Source organism: Elephas maximus, chromosome 10 (assembly GCF_024166365.1).
Source record: "Elephas maximus indicus isolate mEleMax1 chromosome 10, mEleMax1 primary haplotype, whole genome shotgun sequence".
Taxonomy (NCBI): domain Eukaryota; kingdom Metazoa; phylum Chordata; class Mammalia; order Proboscidea; family Elephantidae; genus Elephas; species Elephas maximus.
The window spans coordinates 110,201,365-110,221,243 of NC_064828.1; the positions used below are offsets into that span (position 1 = coordinate 110,201,365).

Genomic DNA, 19,879 nt, shown 5'->3' on the forward strand with positions numbered 1-19,879 from the left:
AGAAAACCCCTTTATTGGACAAGGCCACCCAGACCTTGGCCTCCAGCTGGGGTGTGGGAAGAGGCGTAGAGGAAGGACACGAATATTCAGGTCCCCAGGCCAGGCCGGGCAGGGGGCATGGCGGGGGGTGCGGCTCTTTCAGGCCTCCGCCTCGGCGACAGCGAATAGCGGATTGATAAAGTAACTGTGGCTGGTGGTCCCGGCGTCCGCCTGCGGGGCAGGGGGCTGGAAGGGAACACCTAGTTAGCAGTGTGGAGTCTTGCCCAGGTGAACCCGCGCCACCCCCGCCCGCCACTGTCTCACCGGCTCTTCGGAGGCCGCGGAGCCCGTCAGGTCGAACACTGGGTTGTCGAAGCCCAGGGGGGCCCCGGCCGGCGCCGGGACTGCGTCCTCCCCACGCCTCTTCCATTTCCACCTGGGAGACAGGAGTCACCAGGTGAGCCCCTCGGGGGATACCCTTTTCCCACCCACCAAGTGCACCTGAGCCCCCTCCCCGCGTACCTGAGCGTTTCGGCCCGGCGCAGCAGCACCACCAGGAGCACCGCCAGGAGCAGCGCGGCCGCGACAACACCCCCAAGTGCCACGCTGGGTCCCGGCTGGTGCAGCCCCGCCGCGGAGCCACCCTCGATGGGCGCGCCAGACTCGCGGACGGTCGCCGACAGGATGCCGAGGGCGTCTCCTGCAACGCAGGGCGCGCTTCAGTCTCCCCACCCGGCGGGGGTGCGGGTGGCAAAGGGCAGGGGTAGCGGCGCTAACCGTGCTCGGCGATGTCGGCCAGGACGTCCTGGGCCAGCCGGGTGGCGCTGCCTGCCCGGTCCTCGGCCTCGGCCAGCACCACCTGGATCTCCGTGTCGGACTCCCGACCCGCTGCCTCAGGGACCCGCCGCGTGCGCCACACCTTAGACACGGCCACCTGCAGTCCCTGATACTCGGGCTGGCAGAGAGGGGAAACCGTTGGCACCAGTACTCTCCCCGGACCTGCAGGGACGCTGGGGACAGGGGCAAATAGTGGACTGGGGACGAGGGTGGCGAGTGTGGCCACAGGGTCCCTAGCGAGGGGCTGCGCACCCCTCTGCCCGGCGGTGCCGCAGAGGGGCCGGTGGGGGCTCCGTTACCAGGATGAGAAAGGAGCCCAGCAGTCGTGCCCGGTACCGCTCCAGGTCGAAGGCGGCGCCGTGGGTCAGCGAGACGATGGCTCCTGCGCGGGAAGACAGGGTCAGTCAAGGTCAGACAGGGTCAGCGCGGCGGCAGGGGGACAGACAGGCGGTGGATCCCCACCGTCCCTGCAGAGCAGTCCGGGTGGGACAGGGCGCTCACCGCACAGGTCGCAGCACTGACCCACAGGCCGGAGAGCGTCGTTGCAGGCAACAGAGGGACAGCGGCCGCCCAGGGACTGGAGCAGGGCTGCGCAGACCCAAGGCAGCTCCTGGGGAGGGGGCGGGTCAGCAAAAAGGAGGGCGGGTCGGCGGGGAGGGGGTGGGCCCCGCTAAGCCAGCTGGAACTCAGGGGTGGCCAGCGGGGACCGCGGGGTTCGCAGCTGCGGACCCGAGAGTCAGGCCTCCTGATTTCTCCATCCCGGCCTCCCTGCCATCCCCCACTGCCTCGCCGCGCCCCCGGCCCACCCGCGCTGACCTTGTCGTTGCCACAGACGCAGCCCGACGGGTCTGTGCAGGCCTCGGGGACTACGCGCAGCGCGCCCGGCCCGTGAAAGCGCAGGCGGCCGGAGCGGGACGCCAGGAAGGCGGCCAGGTCGTCGTCGCGCGTGAACGTCTGCGGGGCCCGGACCCCACCCGGGGAGGACACGAGTTAGAACGTAGGAGCCCACGCGCGCGGACCGTGGGGACGGAGGGCGCCCCGGGGACCCCACCTCACCTGGCCCAGGACCGACACGCTGCGCACGGTTCGGACGCCGGGTCCCAGGCCCACGCGGAAGGACGTGGCCAGCGGGAAGACGACGTCGTCATGTCGACAGGGCACGCGCTCGGCGTCCATGGAGAAGAGGCCGCTCACCGCGTCCTCTGAGCGCCACAGGCGCGGGTCGTGCCACAGGAAGCGATCGGGGTCGCGGAAGAGCGCGGGGCCGCCTAATGGGGCGCATTTCTGAGCCCCGCGAGGGACACGCTCTCCCGGCGAGCCCTGCCCCAGACACGCCCTCCTGGAAGCCAGAGTCCCTGAACCCTCCCTCTCTCCCAGCCCTGCCCCAGACACCTCCTCCTGGAAGTCCGAGTCCCTGACCCCGCCCTCCCTCCCAGCCCTGCCTCTGAACATGTTCTCCTGAAAAGCCCGGCCCCCGGACACACCCTTCCAGGAAACCCTGCCCCAATGCCCTCTCACCCTGCCAAGCCCTGCCGAGGACACGTCCTCCTTCCGAGCCCCTCCTAGGACACGATCTCCCCTCAAACCCCGCCCAAAGCCTTGCCCACCGTAAAGCCCTGAGGCTGTCATACCCTCCCTCCATGTCCCACCCTCCCCAGCGCCCCGCCCATGGCCACGCCCCCTCTCTGTGCCCTGCCCCTTCCCGGGAGTTCGGCCAGCTGCCCACTAACCTCACCTGCGCTACAGTTGGGGTCCCAGGTGGTGACTGATGCGCTGAATGCCGCTCCAGAGGCCAGGATGAGTTCGCCGTCCAGCGGCAGGAGCTGCGGAGGCTCGGGCTGAGGCGGTGCCACGCGGTGGCTGGGTGGCCCCAGGAGGTCCCGCCCGCGCCCACCCTGCTCCCGGGTCCCTGAGGAGCAAAGCCCAAGTGACCACGGAGAGGGCCAGCGTGAGGCGGGGCCAGGATGAGGCAGGGCAGGACACAGCTAGCAGAGCGAGTAGGATCTAGCCAGGGAAAGAAAGGGGAAGGGTGCTTTGTACAGGGGTGGGCCTGCAGGAAGAACAGTGTGGGACTGCCCCAGACCCTGTGAACCGCGGAAGGGCCAGGGGGTGACACCTGTCAGGTAGTTACCCTACCCCATGAAACTGTAGAAGCGAAGGAGTTATGGGTTCCAGGAACTCAGTTTTAAAACTGTGAGAAGTCTCTGGGGAGGGGAAAGGCCACGCTGAAGTGTGTTAGGGAGTGGAGGGGGCTGCCAGAGGTGAGAGGGGATAGGGACCTTGAAGTCGACCCTTCTTCCCCCCAGGTCTGGGCCCCACCGCGGAAGCCCCTTTGCCACAGAAACCAAGCCACAGCCCAGGCCTCAGGTGTGAGAGGGAACATGGAGCACAAAGGCCCAGACTTAGGGGGCTACTGACCAGCAGCCCCCTGACTCCCCCACCTCTCCCCCAATGCCCCTCCCCCAATGCCCCTCCCCCACAGAGCTTCTCCTTCAGGGGTTGGGGCCTAAGGTGATGCCTGGGCTGCTCCGTGCTGGGGTCATGAGGGATTCTGCACTGTCAGGGACTGTCCACCCAAGGATAACCCATAAGGACAGGGCTGCTCTTCAGCCCTTACCCGGGCACCCGACCTGACCCAGAGTGGGAGCTCACACATGAGGGTGTGGCTTGAGACATCTCCACCCTCAGATGCCCCAGGTAATGCTGCAGACAGATTCAGGAGTGCCCAACAAGCTCTATAAACACATCTCAGCAGGAGGGAGGGGTAACAAGTGTGAGGCCCAAACAGGAAATTGGTTTTTCAAACAAATAATGGGGAAAAAATAGAAAATAAATATGAAAAATACAATAGTCAAAAGGAAGCCCACAATAGTTAGAAGGACATCAGAAGTGGTACAGCTGAAGAACGCCTCATGAGGTGGGTGTTCACATCAAGAAACTCCCCTGGAAGACAACAGGAAAGGACTAGGAGACAGAAACTATGAGAGGTGACCACAGGAGGACAGACACAGAAGTGCCAAAATTCAGATACCAAAAGTCTCAGAATGAGGGATGAGGAGAAGAGGAAATATTTGGAGAAAAAAAAATGAAGATGAATTTTCCGGATTTGAAGAAAGTTGGGAAACCTCATGACGGGTCTCGTTGATTGTCAAACAGAAGAAATAAAGACAATCCACACCTAGACACATGACAGTAAGTTTAGGAATATCAAAGACAAAGAAAACATTCTAAAAACTTCAGAAAGAAAGAACAGATTATGCAGGGAGGAAAACAAAATCAGATCAGATTTCTCAACAACAATGAATGCAAAAAGACGACAGAGTCATATTTTAAATATAAAGGGAAAAAATATTCAATCTAGAATTTTATATCCAGCCAAACTGTCACTGAAATATGAGGGTATAATAAAATGTCCTCAGGCCAAAAAGGAAGGCATCGCTACACAAGGACTATTGCCACACAAAGACCTACCCTGAAAGCACACCTGGAGAAGTAAGAAGGGAGACAAATCCAGAAGCTACAAAGAGATATGGGAGGCAAACCAAAAAAACTCATTGCCATCCGGTCGATTCCAACTCATTGCAACCCTATAGGACACAGAAGAGCTGCTCCATAGGGTTTCCAAGGCTGTAAATGGAAGCAGACTGTCACGTCTTTCTCCCTCTGATCTTCTGGTTAGCAGCTGAGCTTTTAACCACTACACCACCAGGGCTCCAAGGGGGATGGAATATGTAGGAAAAGCTTACTGTTGTCATTTTTAAAAGCTAGAGCTAAAGTGTGATGGAATTGGAAGAGGGGAAACCAAATGGGGCCTGGGGGTACACTAAAGAAATTACTTGTTAGAGGGAAGACACGGATATTCAAAAGTTTAAGAAATCAATTTAAAAAACAAAAAACAAAAACACCACCATCAAGTGGATTTCAACTCATAGTAACCCTATAGGACACAGTAGAACTGCCCCCAGAGAGTTTCCAAGGCTATAAATAGAAGAAAACTCACACCTTTCTCCCACGGAGAGGCTGGTGGGTTCAAACTGCTGATCATTTGGTTTGCAGCCGGGTGCTTTAAACATTGTGCCACCAGGGCTCCCTTAAGAAATCCACAACACTACCAAATTTGACCCAAATATGTCTGTCAGTTTGTTGTACTGTAGGGGCTTGCATGTTGCTGTGATGCTGGAAGCTTTGCCACCGGTATTCAGATACTAGCAGGGTCACCCATGGAGGACAGGTTTCAGCTGAGCTTCTAGACTAAGACAGGGTCACCCATGGAGGACAGGTTTCAGCTGAGCTTCTAGACTAAGACAGAATAGGAAGAAGGACCCAGCTGTCTACTTCTGAAAAGCATTAGCCAGTGAAAACCTTATGAATAGCAGCGGAACATTGTCTGATATAGTGCTGGAAGATGAGCCCCCCAGGTTGGAAGGCACTCAAAAGATGACTGGGAAAGAGCTGCCTCCTCAAAGTAGAGTCAACCTTAATGATGTGAATGGAGTCAAGCTTTCAGGCCCTTCATTTGCGGATGTGGCACAACTGAAAGTGAGAAGAAACAGCTGCAAACATCCATTAATAATCAGAAGGTGGAATGTACAAAGTATGAATCTAGGAAAATTGGAAGTCATCAAAAACAAAATGGGTTGCATAAATATTGATATCCTAGCAGTGAGCTAAAATGGACTGGTATTGGCCATTTTTAATCGGACAATCATATGGTCTACTACATCAGGAGTAACAACTTGAAGAGGAATGGCATTGCATTCATCGCAAAAAGAACATTTCAAAATCTATCCTGAAGTACAAAGCTGTCAGTGACAGGATAATACCCATACACCTAAAAGGAAGACTAGTTAATACGACTATTTTTCAAATTTATGCACCAACCACTAAGGCCAAAGATGAAATAATTGAAGAGTTTTACCAATTTCTGCAGTCTGAAATTGATCGAACATGCAGTCAGGATGCACTGGTAATTACTGGAGATTGGAATGTAAAAGTTGGAAACAATGAAGAAGGATACGTAGCTGAAAGATATATAGCCCCGGTGATAGAAATGATGCTGAAGACCACATGATAGAATTTTGCGGGACCAACGACTTCTTCATTGCAAATACCTTTATTTACCAATATAAACAGCAGCTATACATGGACCTGGCCAGATGAAATACACCGGAATCAAATCAATTACATCTGTGAAAAGAGACAATGGAAAAGCTCAATAACTTCAGTCAGAAAAAGGCCAAGGGCCAACTTTGGAACAGATCATCGACTGCTCACATGCAAGTTCAAGTTGAAACTGAAGAAAATTAGAACAAGTCAATGAGAGCCAAAGTATGACCTTGAGTGTATCCCACCTGAATTTAGAGACCATCTCAAGAAGAGATATGAAGCATTGAATACTAATGACCGAAGACCAGACGAGTTGAGGGATGACATCAAGGACATCATACATGAAGAAAGGATCATTAAAAAGACAGGAAAGAAAGAAAAGACTAAAATGGATGTCAGGAGAGACTCTTAAACATGCTCTTGAACATCAAGTAGCTAGAGCAAAAGGAAGAAACAATGAAGTAAAAGAGCTGAACAGAAGTTTTCAAAGGGTGGCTCAAGAAGACAAAGTAAAGTATTACAATGACATGTGCAAAGACCTGGAGATGGAAAACCAAAAGGGAAGAACACGTTCTGCATTTTTCAAGCTGAAAGAACTGAAGAAATTCAAGCCTTGAGTTGGAATATTGAAGGATTCTATGGGAAAAATATCAAGTGACTCAGGAATCATCAAAAGAAGATGGAAGGTAATAAAATCTATTAAGAAAACATTCTGCATCCCACTTTGAAGAGTGGCGTCTGGGGTCTTAAACGCTAGCAAGCAGCCACCTAAGATGCATCAGTTGGTCTCAACCCACCTGGAGCAAAGGAGAATGAAGAACATCAAGGACACAAGGCGATTACGAGCTCAAGAGACAGAAAGGGGCACTACAGCGACTACATCATCCTGAGACCAGAACTACAACCGATGACTGCCCTGACAGGGAACACAACAGAGAACCCCTGAGGGAGCAGGAGAGCAGTGGGATAGAGACCCCAAATTCTCATAAGACCAGGCTTAATGGTCTGACTGAGACTAGAAGGACCCCGGTGGTCATGGCCCCCAGACCTTCTGTTGGCCCAGGACAGGAACCATTCCCGAAGCCAACTCTTCAGACATGGATTGGACTGGACAATGGGTTGGAGCGGGATGCTGGTGAGGAGTGAGCTTCTTGGATCAGGTGGACACTTGAGACTATGTTGGCATCTCCTCCCTAGAGGGGAGATGAAAGGGTGGAGGGGGTTAGACGCTGGCAAAATGGACACGAAAAGAGAGAGTGGAGGGAGAGAGCAGGCTGTCTCATTAGGGGGAGATAATTGGGAGTGTGTAGCAATCGGTGAATACGGGTTTTTGCGTGAGAGACTGACTTGATTTGTAAACTTTCACTTAAAGCACAAAAAAAATATTAAAAAAAAGAAGAAGAAGGAGATGGAAGGAATACATAGGGTCACTATACCAAAAGGAATTAGTCGACATTCAACCATTTCAGGAGGTACAATATCAGCAGCAACCAATGGTACTGAAGAAAGAAGTCTAAGCTGCACTGAAAGTATTGGCAAAAAACGAGGCTGCAGAAATTGACAGAACACCAATTGAGATGTTTCAACAAACAGATGCAGCACTGGAAGTGCTCACTCGTCTATGCCAAGAAATTTGGAAGACAGCTACCTGGTCAACAGACTAGAAGAGATCTGTATGTATGCCTATTCCCAAGAAAGGTGATCCCACCAAATTTGAAAATTATTGAACAATGTCGTTAATATCACATGGAAGTAAAATTTTGCTGAAGATCATTCAAGGGTGGCTACAGCAGTACATCAACAGGGAACTGCCAGAAAGTCAAGCTGGTTTCAGAAGAGGACATGGAACCAGGGATATCATTTCTGATGTAAGATGGATCCTGGCTGAAAGCAGGATACCAGATGTGCTTTATTGATTATGCAAAGGCATCCGATTGTGTGAATCATAACAAATTATGGATAACACTGCAAAGAATGGGAATTCCAGAACACTTAATTGTGCTCATGAGGAACCTTTACATAGATCAAGAGGCAGCTGTTCGGACAGAACAAGGGAACACTGACTGGTTTAAAGTCGGGAAAAGTGTGCATCAGGGTTGTATCCTTTCACCATACCTATTCAATCTGTATGCTAAGCAAATAATCAGAGAAACTGGACTATATGAAGAAGAACAGGGCATCAGGACTGGAGGAAGACTCATTAACAACCTGCATTATGCAGATGACACAACTTTGCTTGCTGAAAGTGAAGAGGACTTGAAGCACTTACTGATGAAGATCAAAGACCCCACAGCCTTCACTACAGATTGTACCTCAACATAAAGAAAACAAAAATCCTCACAACTGGACCAATAAGCAACATCATGATAAACCGGGAAAAGATTGAAGTCGTCAAGGATTTCATTTTACTTGGATCCACAATCAAAACCCATGGAGGCAGCAGTCCAGAAATCAAGACACATTGCATTGGGCAAATCTGCTGCAAGAGACCTCTTTACAGTGTTGAAAAGCAAAGATGTCACCTTGAAGACTAAGGTGCTCCTGACCCAAGCCATGGTGTTTTCAATGGCCTCCTATGCATGTGAAAGCTGGAGGATGAATAACAAAAACCGAAGAAGAACTGACACCTTGGAACTGTGGTCTTGGAAAAGAATATTGAATATACCACGGACTGCCAAAACAACGAACAAATCTGTCTTGGAAGAAGTACAACCAGAATGCTCCTTAGAAGCAAGGATGGCGAGACTGCATCTCACATACTTTGGACATGTTGTCAGGAGGAATCAGTCCCTGGAGAAGGACATCATGCCTGGCAGAGTACAGGGTCGGCGGAAAACAGGAAGACCCTCAATGAGATAGATTGACACAGTGGCTGCAACAATGGGCTTAAGCATAACAACAACTCTGAGGATGGCGCAGGACCGGGCATTGTTTCCTTCTGTTGTACGTAGGGTCACTATGAGTTGAAATTGACTCAATGACACCTAGCAACAACAGCACAACCATATTTGAAAGGAGCCTCAACTGCTAAGCCAAAAGATAGGTAGTTCAAACCCACCCAGTGGCCCCAAATTTGAAAACCTGGATGAAATATGGGGTCCTGGAGGTGCAGTGGAGCCCTGTTGGTGAAGTGGTTACGAGTTCAGCTGCTAACCAAAAGGCCAGCAGTTCAAATCAGCCTTGGAAACCCTATGGGGCAGTTCTACTCTGTCCAATAGGGTTGCTATGAGTTAGAATCAACTAACCACAACAGCTTTGTTTGTTTTGTTTTGTTTTGCTTATGAGACATATCAATTTCTAGAAAGATTCAAAACGTCAAAATTGACACAAGAAGCAATAATTTGGATAGATGAGTAAACATTAATGAAGTATAAATGTTAGTCAAAGACTTCCTATCCCTAAAACCCTCAGTCCAAATGATTTAACACGTAAGGTCTACTAAACTCTCAAGGAACAATTAATTTATTTTTACATGACTTGTGCCAGAAAACAGAAGAGTGAAAATTGTTTTTTGTTTGTTTGTTTTACGTTGTTGTTGTTAGGTGCCGTCGAGTCGGTTCCAACTCATAGTGACCCCATGCACAACAGAACGAAACACTGCCCAGTCCTGAGCCATCCTCACAATCGTTGCTATGGTTGAGCTCATTGTTGCAGCCACTGTGTCAATCCACCTTGTTGAGGGTCTCCCTCTTCTCCGCCGACCCTGTACTCTGCCAAGCATGATGTCCTTCTCCAGGGACTGATCCCTTCTGACAACATGTCCAAAGTATGTGAGATGCAGTCTCGCCATCCTTGCTTCTAAGGAGCATTCTGGTTGTACTTCTTCTAAGACAGGTTTGTTCATTCTTTTGGCAGTCCGTGGTATATTCAATATTCTTCGCCAACACCACAATTCAAAGGCATCAACTCTTCTTTGGTCTTCCTTATTCATTGTTCAGCTTTCAGATGCATATGATGTAATTGAAAATACCATGGCTTGGGTCAGGGGCACCTTAGTCTTCAAGGTGACATCTTTGCTCTTCAACATTTTTTTTTTTTTTTTTATAATAACTTTTATTAAGCTTCAAGTGAACGTTTACAAATCCAATCAGTCTGTCACATATAAGTTTACATACATCTCACTCCCTACTCCCACTTACTCTCCCCGTCTTGAGTCAGCCCTTTCAGTCTCTCCTTTCTTGACAATTTTGCCGGCTTCCCTCTCTCTCTATCCTCCCATCCCCCCTCCAGACAAGAGTTGCCAACACAATCTCAAGTGTACACCTGATATAATTAGCTCACTCTTCATCAGCGTCTCTCTCCCACCCGCTGACCAGTCCCTTTCATGTCTGATGAGTTGTCTTCAGGGATGGTTCCTGTCCTGTGTCAACAGAAGGTCTGGAGAGCATGGCCGCCGGGATTCCTCCAGTCTCAGTCAGACCATTAAGTTTGGTCTTCTTATGAGAATTTGGGGTCTGCATCCCACTGCTCTCCTGCTCCCTCAGGGGTCCTCTGCTGAGCTCCCTGTCAGGGCAGTCATCGATTGTGCTCTTCAACATTTTAAAGAGGTCCTTTGCAGCAGATTTACCCAATGCAATGCGTCTTTTGATTTCTCCACTGCTGCTTCCATGGCTGTTGATTGTGGATCCAAGTAAAATGAAATCCTTGACAACCTCAATCTTTTCTCCATTTATCATGATGTTGCTCATTGGTCCAGTTGTGAGGATTTTTGTTTTCTTTATGTTGAGGTGTAATCCATGCTGAAGGCTGTGGTCTTTGATCTTCATCAGTAAGTGCTTCAAGTCCTCTTCACTTTCAGCAAGCAAGGCTGTGTCATCTGCATAACTCAGGTTGTTAATGAGTCTTCCTCCAACCCTGATGCCCCATTCTTCTTCGTATAGTCCAGCTTCTCAGATTATTTGCTCAGCATACAGATTGAATAGGTATGGTGGAAGGATACGGCCCTGACATACACCTTTCCTGACTTAAAACCAATCAGTATCCCCTTGTTCTGTCGAACAACTGCCTCCTGATCTATGTAAAGGTTCCTATGAGCACAATTAAGTGTTCTGTGATTTCTATTCGCAATGTTATCCATAATTTGTTATGATCCACACAGTTGAATGTCTTTGCATAGTCAATAAAACCTGTTTTACGAGGTCAGTGTAATTCAGATTCCAAAATCAGATGAGGAGGCATTATACAAGATAAGAACATGTATAGGCCCGTTCTACTTTACAATGCAGGTACAAATACTCTAAAGAAAATACTAGATAACTAGATCTAATACTGTATTAAAAAAGACGTGGGGATCAAGTAGGAGTCGTGTCCCAAGAATGTAGGGATGGAGGGTGGAACACTGTTACTTCTAAAAGCCAAACGTGTTGCCACTGAGTCAGTTCCAACTCATAGTGACCTATAGGACAGAGTAGAACTATAGAGTTTCCAAGGAGTGGCTGGTGGATTCATATTGCCAACCTTTTGGTTAGCAGCCGAGCTCTTAACCACTGCGCCACCAGGACCCCTCATCTCTAAACCAAAAAAACAAAACCCACTGCTATCAAGTCAATCCTGACTCACAGGGAGCCTATAGGACAGACTAGAACTGCCCCATAGTGTTTCCAAGGAGCACTTGATGGGTTTGAACTGCCGATCTTTTGGTCAGCAGCCGAATGCTTAACCACTATGCCACCAGGGCTCCTTGTCTCTTCAAAAAAAAACCGTTGCCATTGAGTACATTCCAGCTAATGGCCACCCTATAGCTAGGTCATATATACAATGATGTTCCAGCAGATGGCAGTAGAGAGTCTCGTGACCACAAAATTAGTATACTATAGCAGAGAGAAGTCAAGCCTCTCGAAGAAGTAGCACGTTTTGTAACCCACAGGAAGCTGTCAAGACATCAGCCTTCAAAGATAGCTCAATCTCAGGAAATTTTATTAATAGGCTACGGGAAGAAAATCATACCTCGATTGACATAGAAAACGATATTCACAAAGTTCAACAACCTATTTATAACTTTTTTTTAAGCTGCTAACAAAATAGCAACAAGAATAGAATTTCCCTGATTTGATAAAATTTATATACCAAAAAAAAGCCCTGGTCATGCAGTGGTTAAAGCACTCAGTGGCTAAATAAAAGGTCGGCAGTTCGAACCCACAGCCACTCTGTGGGAGACAGATGTGGCAGTCTACTTCCATAAAGATAGCCATGGAAACCCTACGGGGCAATTTTACTCTGTCCTATAGGGTCGTTATGAGTTGAAATTGACTTGATAGCAATGGGGTTTTTTTGGGGGGGGGGTGTTGGGGGGCTTATATAAGAAATATCACATTCAGTGGAGAAACTTGAAATGCCTTCTTTTTAGCATTGAAACAAAACAATGATGCCCACTTTTATCAATCCTGTTTAACACAGAAGTCCCAGCCAATGCTATAAGGAAAGAAAAAGGAATCAAAGGAGTTAAGACTGGAGGAAAGAGGGAATAACTGTCATTATTTGAAATAATAACCAGCTAGAGAGTATACCACCATGCGTTTGTTGTACTGTGGTGGCTTGTGTGTTGCTGCGATACTGGAAGGTTTGTCACCAGTATTTCAAATACCAGCGAGGTCAGCATAGAAGAGGAAGACCCTCGATGAGATGGATTGACACAGTGGCTGCAACAATGGGCTCAAACATGGCAACGATTGTGAGGATGGCGCAGGACTGGCAGTGTTTAGTTCTGTTGTACATGGGGTAGCCATGACTTGGAACCTATTAAACACCACCTAACAACAACAATAATGAGACAATATAATTTTTTAAAATTTGGGCAACATTCACCATAGCAAGCAAACCTATAAAATATTTACAAATTGACCAATACTATACAACATCTTTCAAGGATTTCATTTTACTTGGCTCCACAATCAACGCCCACGGAAGCAGTAGTCAAGAAATCAAAGGACATATTGGATTGGGCAAATCTGCTGCAAAAGACCTCTTTAGAGTGTTGAAAAGCAGAGATGTCACTTTGAGAACTAAGGTGTGCCTGACCCAAGCCATGATATTTGCAATTGCCTCATAGGCACAGGAAAGCTGAGCAATGAATGAGGAAGACCAAAGACGAGTTGACGCCTTTGAATTATGGTGTTCGTGAAGAATATCAAATATACCATGGACTGCCTGAAGAAAAAACAAGTCTTTCTTGGAAGAAGTACAGCCAGAGTGCTCCTTGGAAGTGAGGATGGTGAGACTTCATCTCGTGTACTGTGGGCATGTTATCAGGAGGGATCAGTCCCCGAAGAAGGACATCACGCTTGCTAAGGTACTGGGTTATTGAAGGACATTATGCTTGCTAAGGTACTGGGTTACTGAAGAAGAGAAGACCCTCAAAGAGATGGATTGACACAGTGGCTGCAACAATGATCTCAAACACAACAATGATTGTGAGGACAGTGCAGGACCAGGCAGTGTTTTTTTCTGTTGTACACAGGGTCACTAGGAGTTGGAAATGACTCAGTGGCAGCTAACAGCAGCATACAATGTCTTTATGGGACATTCTGAGACTCTAAGAAAGGACAAGGGTGATCTAAAATATTTGCAGGAACAGTCTGTGTCTTGGATGGATGACCTGATATTATAAAGCTGTCATCCATTCCCAAAGAAAAGTGCAGCCTTTTTGTTGTTGTTATTGTTACCTTATAAGCCTATTCTGAGCCGCCTTGGTGGTGCAGTGGTTAACAGACCGGCTGCTAAGTGGAGGGTCAGAGGTTCGAGCCCAGCAGCCGCTCCTCAGGATAAAGATATGGCAGTCTGCTTCTTTAAAGATCTCTGCCTTGGAAACCCACTTTCTCTGCCACAAAGAGCTAGGGCACCTTGTAACAGAAAAGTGGGTGAGTTGCCCCAAGAGCTGAAGGAGAACAGCGTGGTGTTGGTATGAGAACAGGCAGAGAGATCCGCATATACACCAGGCACTTGGTGAACACGAATCAGAGGACATGGCTGGCTCATTTGTGGGAGGACAGTGGCCGTGTGGCTCACTATCACGAGCAAAATAAAGCTGCTTTCTAGCTAGCGTCACACTCAAAGATATGTCTCAGAGGGCAGAATCATGACGCTAATTGAGGCAAAATATAATCCATTACTAAGGAGCTGCGAAGTGATCTTAGTCAAAACACCAAAAATCACAGTTAAAGACAATGGATTTGGATGTTAGATTAAAATGAGGATCCCTGGGTGGTGCAAATGGTTTCCCTGGGCTACTAATACATATATATATATATATACATATATGGTCCCTATAAGTCGGAATCCACTCGAAGGCAACGGGTTTGATTTTTTTTCTTTAACTAACATAAAGGTTGACGGTTCGAACCCACCCAGCGGTACTGCAGAAGAAAAGGCCTGGCCAACTGCTTCCGTATAGATCACAGCCAGGAAAACCCTATGGAGCAGTTCCACTCTGTAACACGTGGGAGCGCCAGGAATTGACAGGACAGCTAACAACAAGATTAAAATGGTCAGCGAGGGGGCCCGGAGAGAAGACTTGCAGCGTCTCAAGCCGTTGATGAAGAGAAAATCCGAGATCCCGAAAACCTGAAAACCAGGTAAAGGAAAGAAAGCAAGCCCCCGTGAGAGGAGTGCCAGACCAGAGAAATGCAAAAGGGAAAGCCGATGCCGCCTCGTCTGTTACTAGAGCAGCATCCAGGCGCTGGACCAAGCACCGAGCTGGGGATGGTGCAGGCGGGGACTCTGTCCTGTGCGGCGGGGCCGGGGGCGCCAGGGCAGCGCTGGGTGGATTCAGGCGCCCCCGCACCCCGCCCCTGGGCAGTTCCCACACCTAAGCCTGGAGGGCGACGAGGGTGCCCCCAGGCGGCCGTGCGCAAGTGCGCAGGGAGCGAGCCATCCGCTGGGTCCCGCACAGAGAGGGGAGACCCTCTGGGCGGCGGGGAGTGGTTGAAAGAACCAGGCGGGAGGGACCCCAAAATGTATGTGGAACGAATGAATGAATGAATGCTGCCCAGGTTCTTCCAAAGGAGAAGATAACCACAGTAACGAAGTCGGCCCAGAGGGGCTCGCAGGCTCGGCGCCCAGCCACCCCGACTCCCCCTCCGCGGCGCTTTTGCGTCGGGGTCCCCAACAGCTTCCCGATGCCGCTCCCCCACACTCACTCCCTACCTAGCCTGGTTGCCATGGCGACGCATCGACTTGGGGGGCCGGGCCGCAGGGTCCGGGCGCTGCCCACCGGGTGCCCCCTCCGCAGCCTCGCCGCCCTCCCCGGTCAGTCCGGGATGGACCCGAGCCAGCTCGCGGGTGGGGCAGGGTGTCAGAACCCCGCGCGGTGACACCCCTGCCCCAGCCCTGCCTGGCGCGGGCCCAGACTCCCGACGTTAACAGCACCGGTAAACCCAGCGCCCTCGGAGTGGAAAACAAGACTCGCGGGCCCCAGCGCCTGCGTCTGGGCGGATTGGGCCGGGCCACCCCCACGCTCACACGCCCGTGGCTCCAGGGTGAGAATCCCCGCCCCGGAACTCACAGCCCGAGCCGCTCCCGCTCTGCCCCTTGTTGGGAGCCAGCGACCCTCACTGAGGTGCGACCGAGGCTGGCAGGCCCGCAGGTGACAGGCAGTGACTCAGCGCAGGGTGCGGCAGGCTCTGGCCTGGCGTCCCCCCAGTGAACTCTGAAGTCGCATGAGCGAGGAGCCAGTGAACTCATCTGTGGCGCGACCGTGGCCACCAGGCTACCTGACTAAGGGACAGGGCGGTGGTGTGCAGTGAAACTTCAGGGTAGCAGAAGTTTGAATTTATGTTTTACTACTCATGTGCCATGCCCATGAAATGGTGTTCTGCTTCTGAATTTTTCCAACCATGTAACTTGTAAAACCCGATTCAGCCACACAAGCCAGAGGGATTTGGCTGCAGTCTGCTGAGCCCTGCTGTACACAAGACATTAGGTTTCTTTCTCAAGGGCCTTATCAGAGTCTTTAAGGCCTGGCACGGCTCCAGGCAAGCGCAGTAGGCAGCACTTCCCAAACCTAAGGGGAACCTTTACATGAGGAACCTGTACACAGATCAAGGGGCAGTTGTTCGGACAGAACAAGGAGACACTGATTGCTTTAAAGTCAGGAAAGGTGTGCGTCAGGGTTGTATTCTTTCACCACACCTATTCAATTTGTAGTGACCAAATAATCTGAGAAACTGGACTATATGAAGAACAGGGCATCAGGATTGGAGGAAGATTCATTAACAACCTGTGTTATGCAGATGACACAGCCTTGCTTGCTGAAAGTGAAGAGGACTTGAAGCACTTACTAATGAAGATCAAAGACCACAGCCTTCAGTATGGATTGCACCTCAACATAAAGAAAACAAAAATCCTCACAACTGGACCAATGAGCAACATCATGATAAACGGAGAAAAGATTGAAGTTGTCAAGGATTTCATTTTACTTGGATCCACAATCAACAGCCATGGAAGCAGCAGTCGAGAAATCAAAAGACGCATTGCACTGGGCAAATCTGCTGCAAAGGACCTCTTTAAAGTGTTGAAAAGAAAAGATGTCACCTTGAAGACAAGGTGCACCTGACCCAAGCCATGGTATTTTCAATCGCATCTTATGCATGTGTGAGGTGGACAATGAATAAGGAAGACCGAAGAAGAATTGACGCCTCTGAATTGTGGTGTTGGCGAAGAATATTGAATATACCACGGACTGCCAAAAGAACAAACAAATCTGTCTTGGAAGAAGTACAACCAGAATGCCCCTTAGAAGCAAGGATGGCGAGACTGCGTCTTACATACTTTGGACCTGTTGTCAGAAGGGATCAGTCCCTGGAGAAGGACATAATGCTTTGTAGAGTACAGGGTCAGCAGAAAAGAGGAAGACACTTAATGAGGTGGATTGACACAGTGGGTGCAACAATGAGCTCAAGCATAACACCGATTGTAAGGGTGGTGCAGGACCTGGCAGTGTTTCGTTCTGTTGTGGGTAGGGTCACTATGAGCCAAAACCAACTGGATGGCACCTAACAACACGAAGTGGTTATGGAACCCTTTTCCCTTCAGAATTCCCATCATTCTAGGGAACATGAGTGTTCTGTGAAGCAGTTTGAAAACATGGTAGTCCAGACTTCTAAGGGTGGTCTTCCAGACACCAGGACAGAGAAAGACTTTCTATTTGGGTCTCACAAACGCCCCCACCACCAAGATGCTGACCGCTCCCGGCTGGGCCTGACAAATAGATGACAGAATTCGGGAGTGGGGGGAGAGGCACACGCAGAGGGGGCAGGAAGCACTCCCTACCCCACTGCCGGCAGGGACCCTGGCACCAAGCCCTCCTGCTCTTCCCCTCCCCACGACGTGTGGCTCCCTGACCTCCCAGAAGCCTCCCAACCCCAGAGGCCACAGGTCAGGGGCCAGCAGATCCCATGCCAGCGGGGGTCACGAGGCACAAGGCCAAGGAAGGGGCTTAAGGGAGACGTGGGTGGGCCGCCCCCCGCCCCCCATCCCCCACCAAGCCCTGTCCTCTCTCACCAAGTCTGAGACGCTGTGACCTTCCCGCACAAGGACCGACACCATCTGCAGGAAGAGCAGCGTCAGAGCGGACGGGGGTGGGGGGGGAGGAGAGTGACCCCTGGACCCCTCCCACCCGGACCACGCAGAGGAGCCCAGGCCGCAACGCAGGGCCCCGTGGGGACACCAGGCACCTTGTGGGCCGGGAACTCGACGGCAGCGCTGGCGCACGGAGTCCGGTTATTGCTCCAGTTGGCAGCGTCGTCGAAGTCGGTGTTGGGGACCCAGAGTTTGTAGGCGGCCTGGGTCAGCGCTGGGGAGGCGGCCAGCTGAGCGCCCGCTGAGGCCGCAGGACCTCTGGTCTGGGCCGACCCGGCCCGGGGTCCCTGCCGCTGCCGGGCCCCAGGCCTTCGCCCCTGCCCACATCAGGCCGCCCCCCCCCCCCGCCCCGAGCTCCCCCCGGGGCTCTGAGGAACTCCTACCCGATCCGCAGAGCCCTCACAAACGTCCCCACCACCAGGACGGGGGCCGCTCCCCGCCCCGCCCGACAAGGATAGTGGCAGTCCCGGGAAGTGGGGCAAGGCTGGCCTCTGTTCCAGTCTGGGGGTCGGAAGGCTTCCTGGAGGAGGCCCACCCGGGCAGGAAGACCTGCGGCAGGAACGCATCCCAAGTCTGGGCGCCGCACGGGCAAGACCCCAGCTAGCGAAGGAGCGGGCTGGAGGGATGGTGACAGCGAAACAAGGGGCTGGGGCGCAGGACTGGCCAGGCCGGGTCGGATGGGGAGGAGGCTTCAGGGAGTGGAGAGGGACTCGGCTGCAGTTTCTGCAGCTCCGGGGGCATTGGGGGCGGGGCAGGGGCGGCACCGAGGAGCGGGTGTGTTCCAAGGAGCATGCGCTGGCCCGGGTGCGAGGCGGAGTAAGCCGCTGCTGCGCCTTCCCGGGAGGGGAAACTGAGGCGGGCTGCCGAGCAGCTCAGGCTCCCGCGCGCAGTCGCCACTGAGCCGCTGCATCCTCGGGTACCCGCGCATCGCCCTCCGAGGGAGGCCTGGCCGGGTGTCGCGCTCCCCAAGCCTTCGCCGCCCACCCATCGCGGGTCCCTGGCCAGCCTCCTGGCTGTCGGGGCCCGGGGCCGCCCGCTGCCGTCCCAGCCCCGAGCAGCGCGCCCGGCCTACCGCAAAACTGCAGCCACAGCACGACCCGGCCCAGCGCGCCCATGTCGCTGCTCCGGGGAAGCGAACCTGCAGACTTTGCCCCGCGCGGCCACGTGACCGGGAGGGTTGGGGTGGGGGCCTCCAGGGACAGTTATACATTTACCTGCCGGAGCGCCTGGCCCCTCAGGAAGCACCTTCTCGGCTTGCTCCCTCCCCCACACTCACCCCTTCAGCTCCTGAGGACCTTGCAGGGGACAGACTCACCCATGAAATGTGTGTGTGGGTTGCAAAACATTTGGACTCACCCCTTGTTCTGTTCCAGCTGGGGCCACAGCAGCACCTGGTCTCCCCACCCTCCACGCAGGTCCCCCTCCTTCCCTCCTGGCCTGGATAGATTGTGGATGGTGGCTGGAGGATAGAAGGATGACAGCGGTGGGTGGGACCTGGATGAGTGGTTGCATGGAGGACAGGTGGATGGTGGAGAATGATGGGTGGAAGGATGGTGGATAGGTGGATGGTGCATGGTGGAGTGTGTGGGTTGGATGGTCGGTGTATGGTGAGTGGCCAAGGGTGGGTGGTGTTTGTATTGGTCAGTGGTGGTAGGAGTCCCTGTGTGGTGCAGTTAAGAGCTCAACTACTCGCAGAAAGGTTGGCAGTTTGATCCCACCCAGAGGCACCTTGGAAGACAGGCCAAGAGGTCACAGCCCTTGAAAACTCTATGGAGCACACGAGGGGTTGCCATGAGTTGGAATAAACTCTGCAGCAACTAACAACAGTGGGTGGATGATGAATGAACAGATGGGAGATGGTGGGTGAATAAATAAACGGACGGTCATGGAGGGATGGTGGACAGAGAATGAGTGCTGCGCGACTGGATGGATGGTAGAGGGCTATGTGAATGGTGGATGGTGGGTGTTAAATGGCAGGTGGCGCAGTGGTTAAGAGCTCAGCTGCTAACCAAAAGGTCAGCAGTTTGATTCCACCAGCTGCTTCTTGGCAACACTATGGGGCGGTTCTACTCTGTCCTATAGGGCTGCTATGAGTTGGAAGCGACTTGACGGCAACAAGTTTGGTTTTATGGTTTTTAGATGGTGGCTAGATAGTGAATCACAGCAAGTTGGAATTGACGTTGACACACAACAACAAAAGATAGTGAATGGTGGATGATGGAGTCATCCACCATTCATTATCTCATGGTAATGAGGATAGTGGGTTATGAAAAGACGGTTAATGATGTTTATGAGGAATATGACTGGATGGATGTTATTGGTGAATGACGGATGGTGGCTAGACATTAAACGGTGGACAGACAGGTGAAGGATCATAAATGGT

At 51.6% G+C, this 19,879-nt stretch overlaps 1 protein-coding gene across 1 annotated transcript; it reads right to left on the reverse strand.

Moving 5' to 3' along the window:
* AMN (amnion associated transmembrane protein) lies at positions 1 to 18,611 on the reverse strand. Its single transcript, XM_049897548.1, has 16 exons — positions 18,417 to 18,611; positions 17,880 to 18,329; positions 17,592 to 17,813; positions 17,419 to 17,463; positions 15,422 to 15,633; positions 15,064 to 15,246; positions 14,726 to 14,823; positions 2,547 to 2,725; positions 1,873 to 2,136; positions 1,633 to 1,770; positions 1,318 to 1,426; positions 1,116 to 1,198; positions 757 to 934; positions 502 to 679; positions 304 to 415; positions 1 to 225 (listed from the first exon to the last, which is right to left on the reverse strand). Exons 1-16 carry the CDS (start codon positions 18,609 to 18,611, stop codon positions 139 to 141), a joined length of 2,733 nt encoding a protein of 910 aa, XP_049753505.1. The 3' UTR covers positions 1 to 138.
* Positions 18,612 to 19,879: the final 1,268 nt, after the last annotated feature.

Bases quoted from the DNA above. Each gene is read 5' to 3' on its own strand.
- AMN (XM_049897548.1), bottom strand. From the start codon at position 18,611: ATGGGCGCGCTGGGCCGGGTCGTGCTGTGGCTGCAGTTTTGCGGTAGG. The intron at 2,137-2,546 runs GTTAGTGGGCAG...TGTCTGGGGCAG, and splicing joins CCAACTGTAGCGCAGGTGAG to GGCTCGCCGGGAGAGCGTGT. The intron at 416-501 runs GTACGCGGGGAG...CCTGTCTCCCAG, and splicing joins CGCCGGGCCGAAACGCTCAG to GTGGAAATGGAAGAGGCGTG.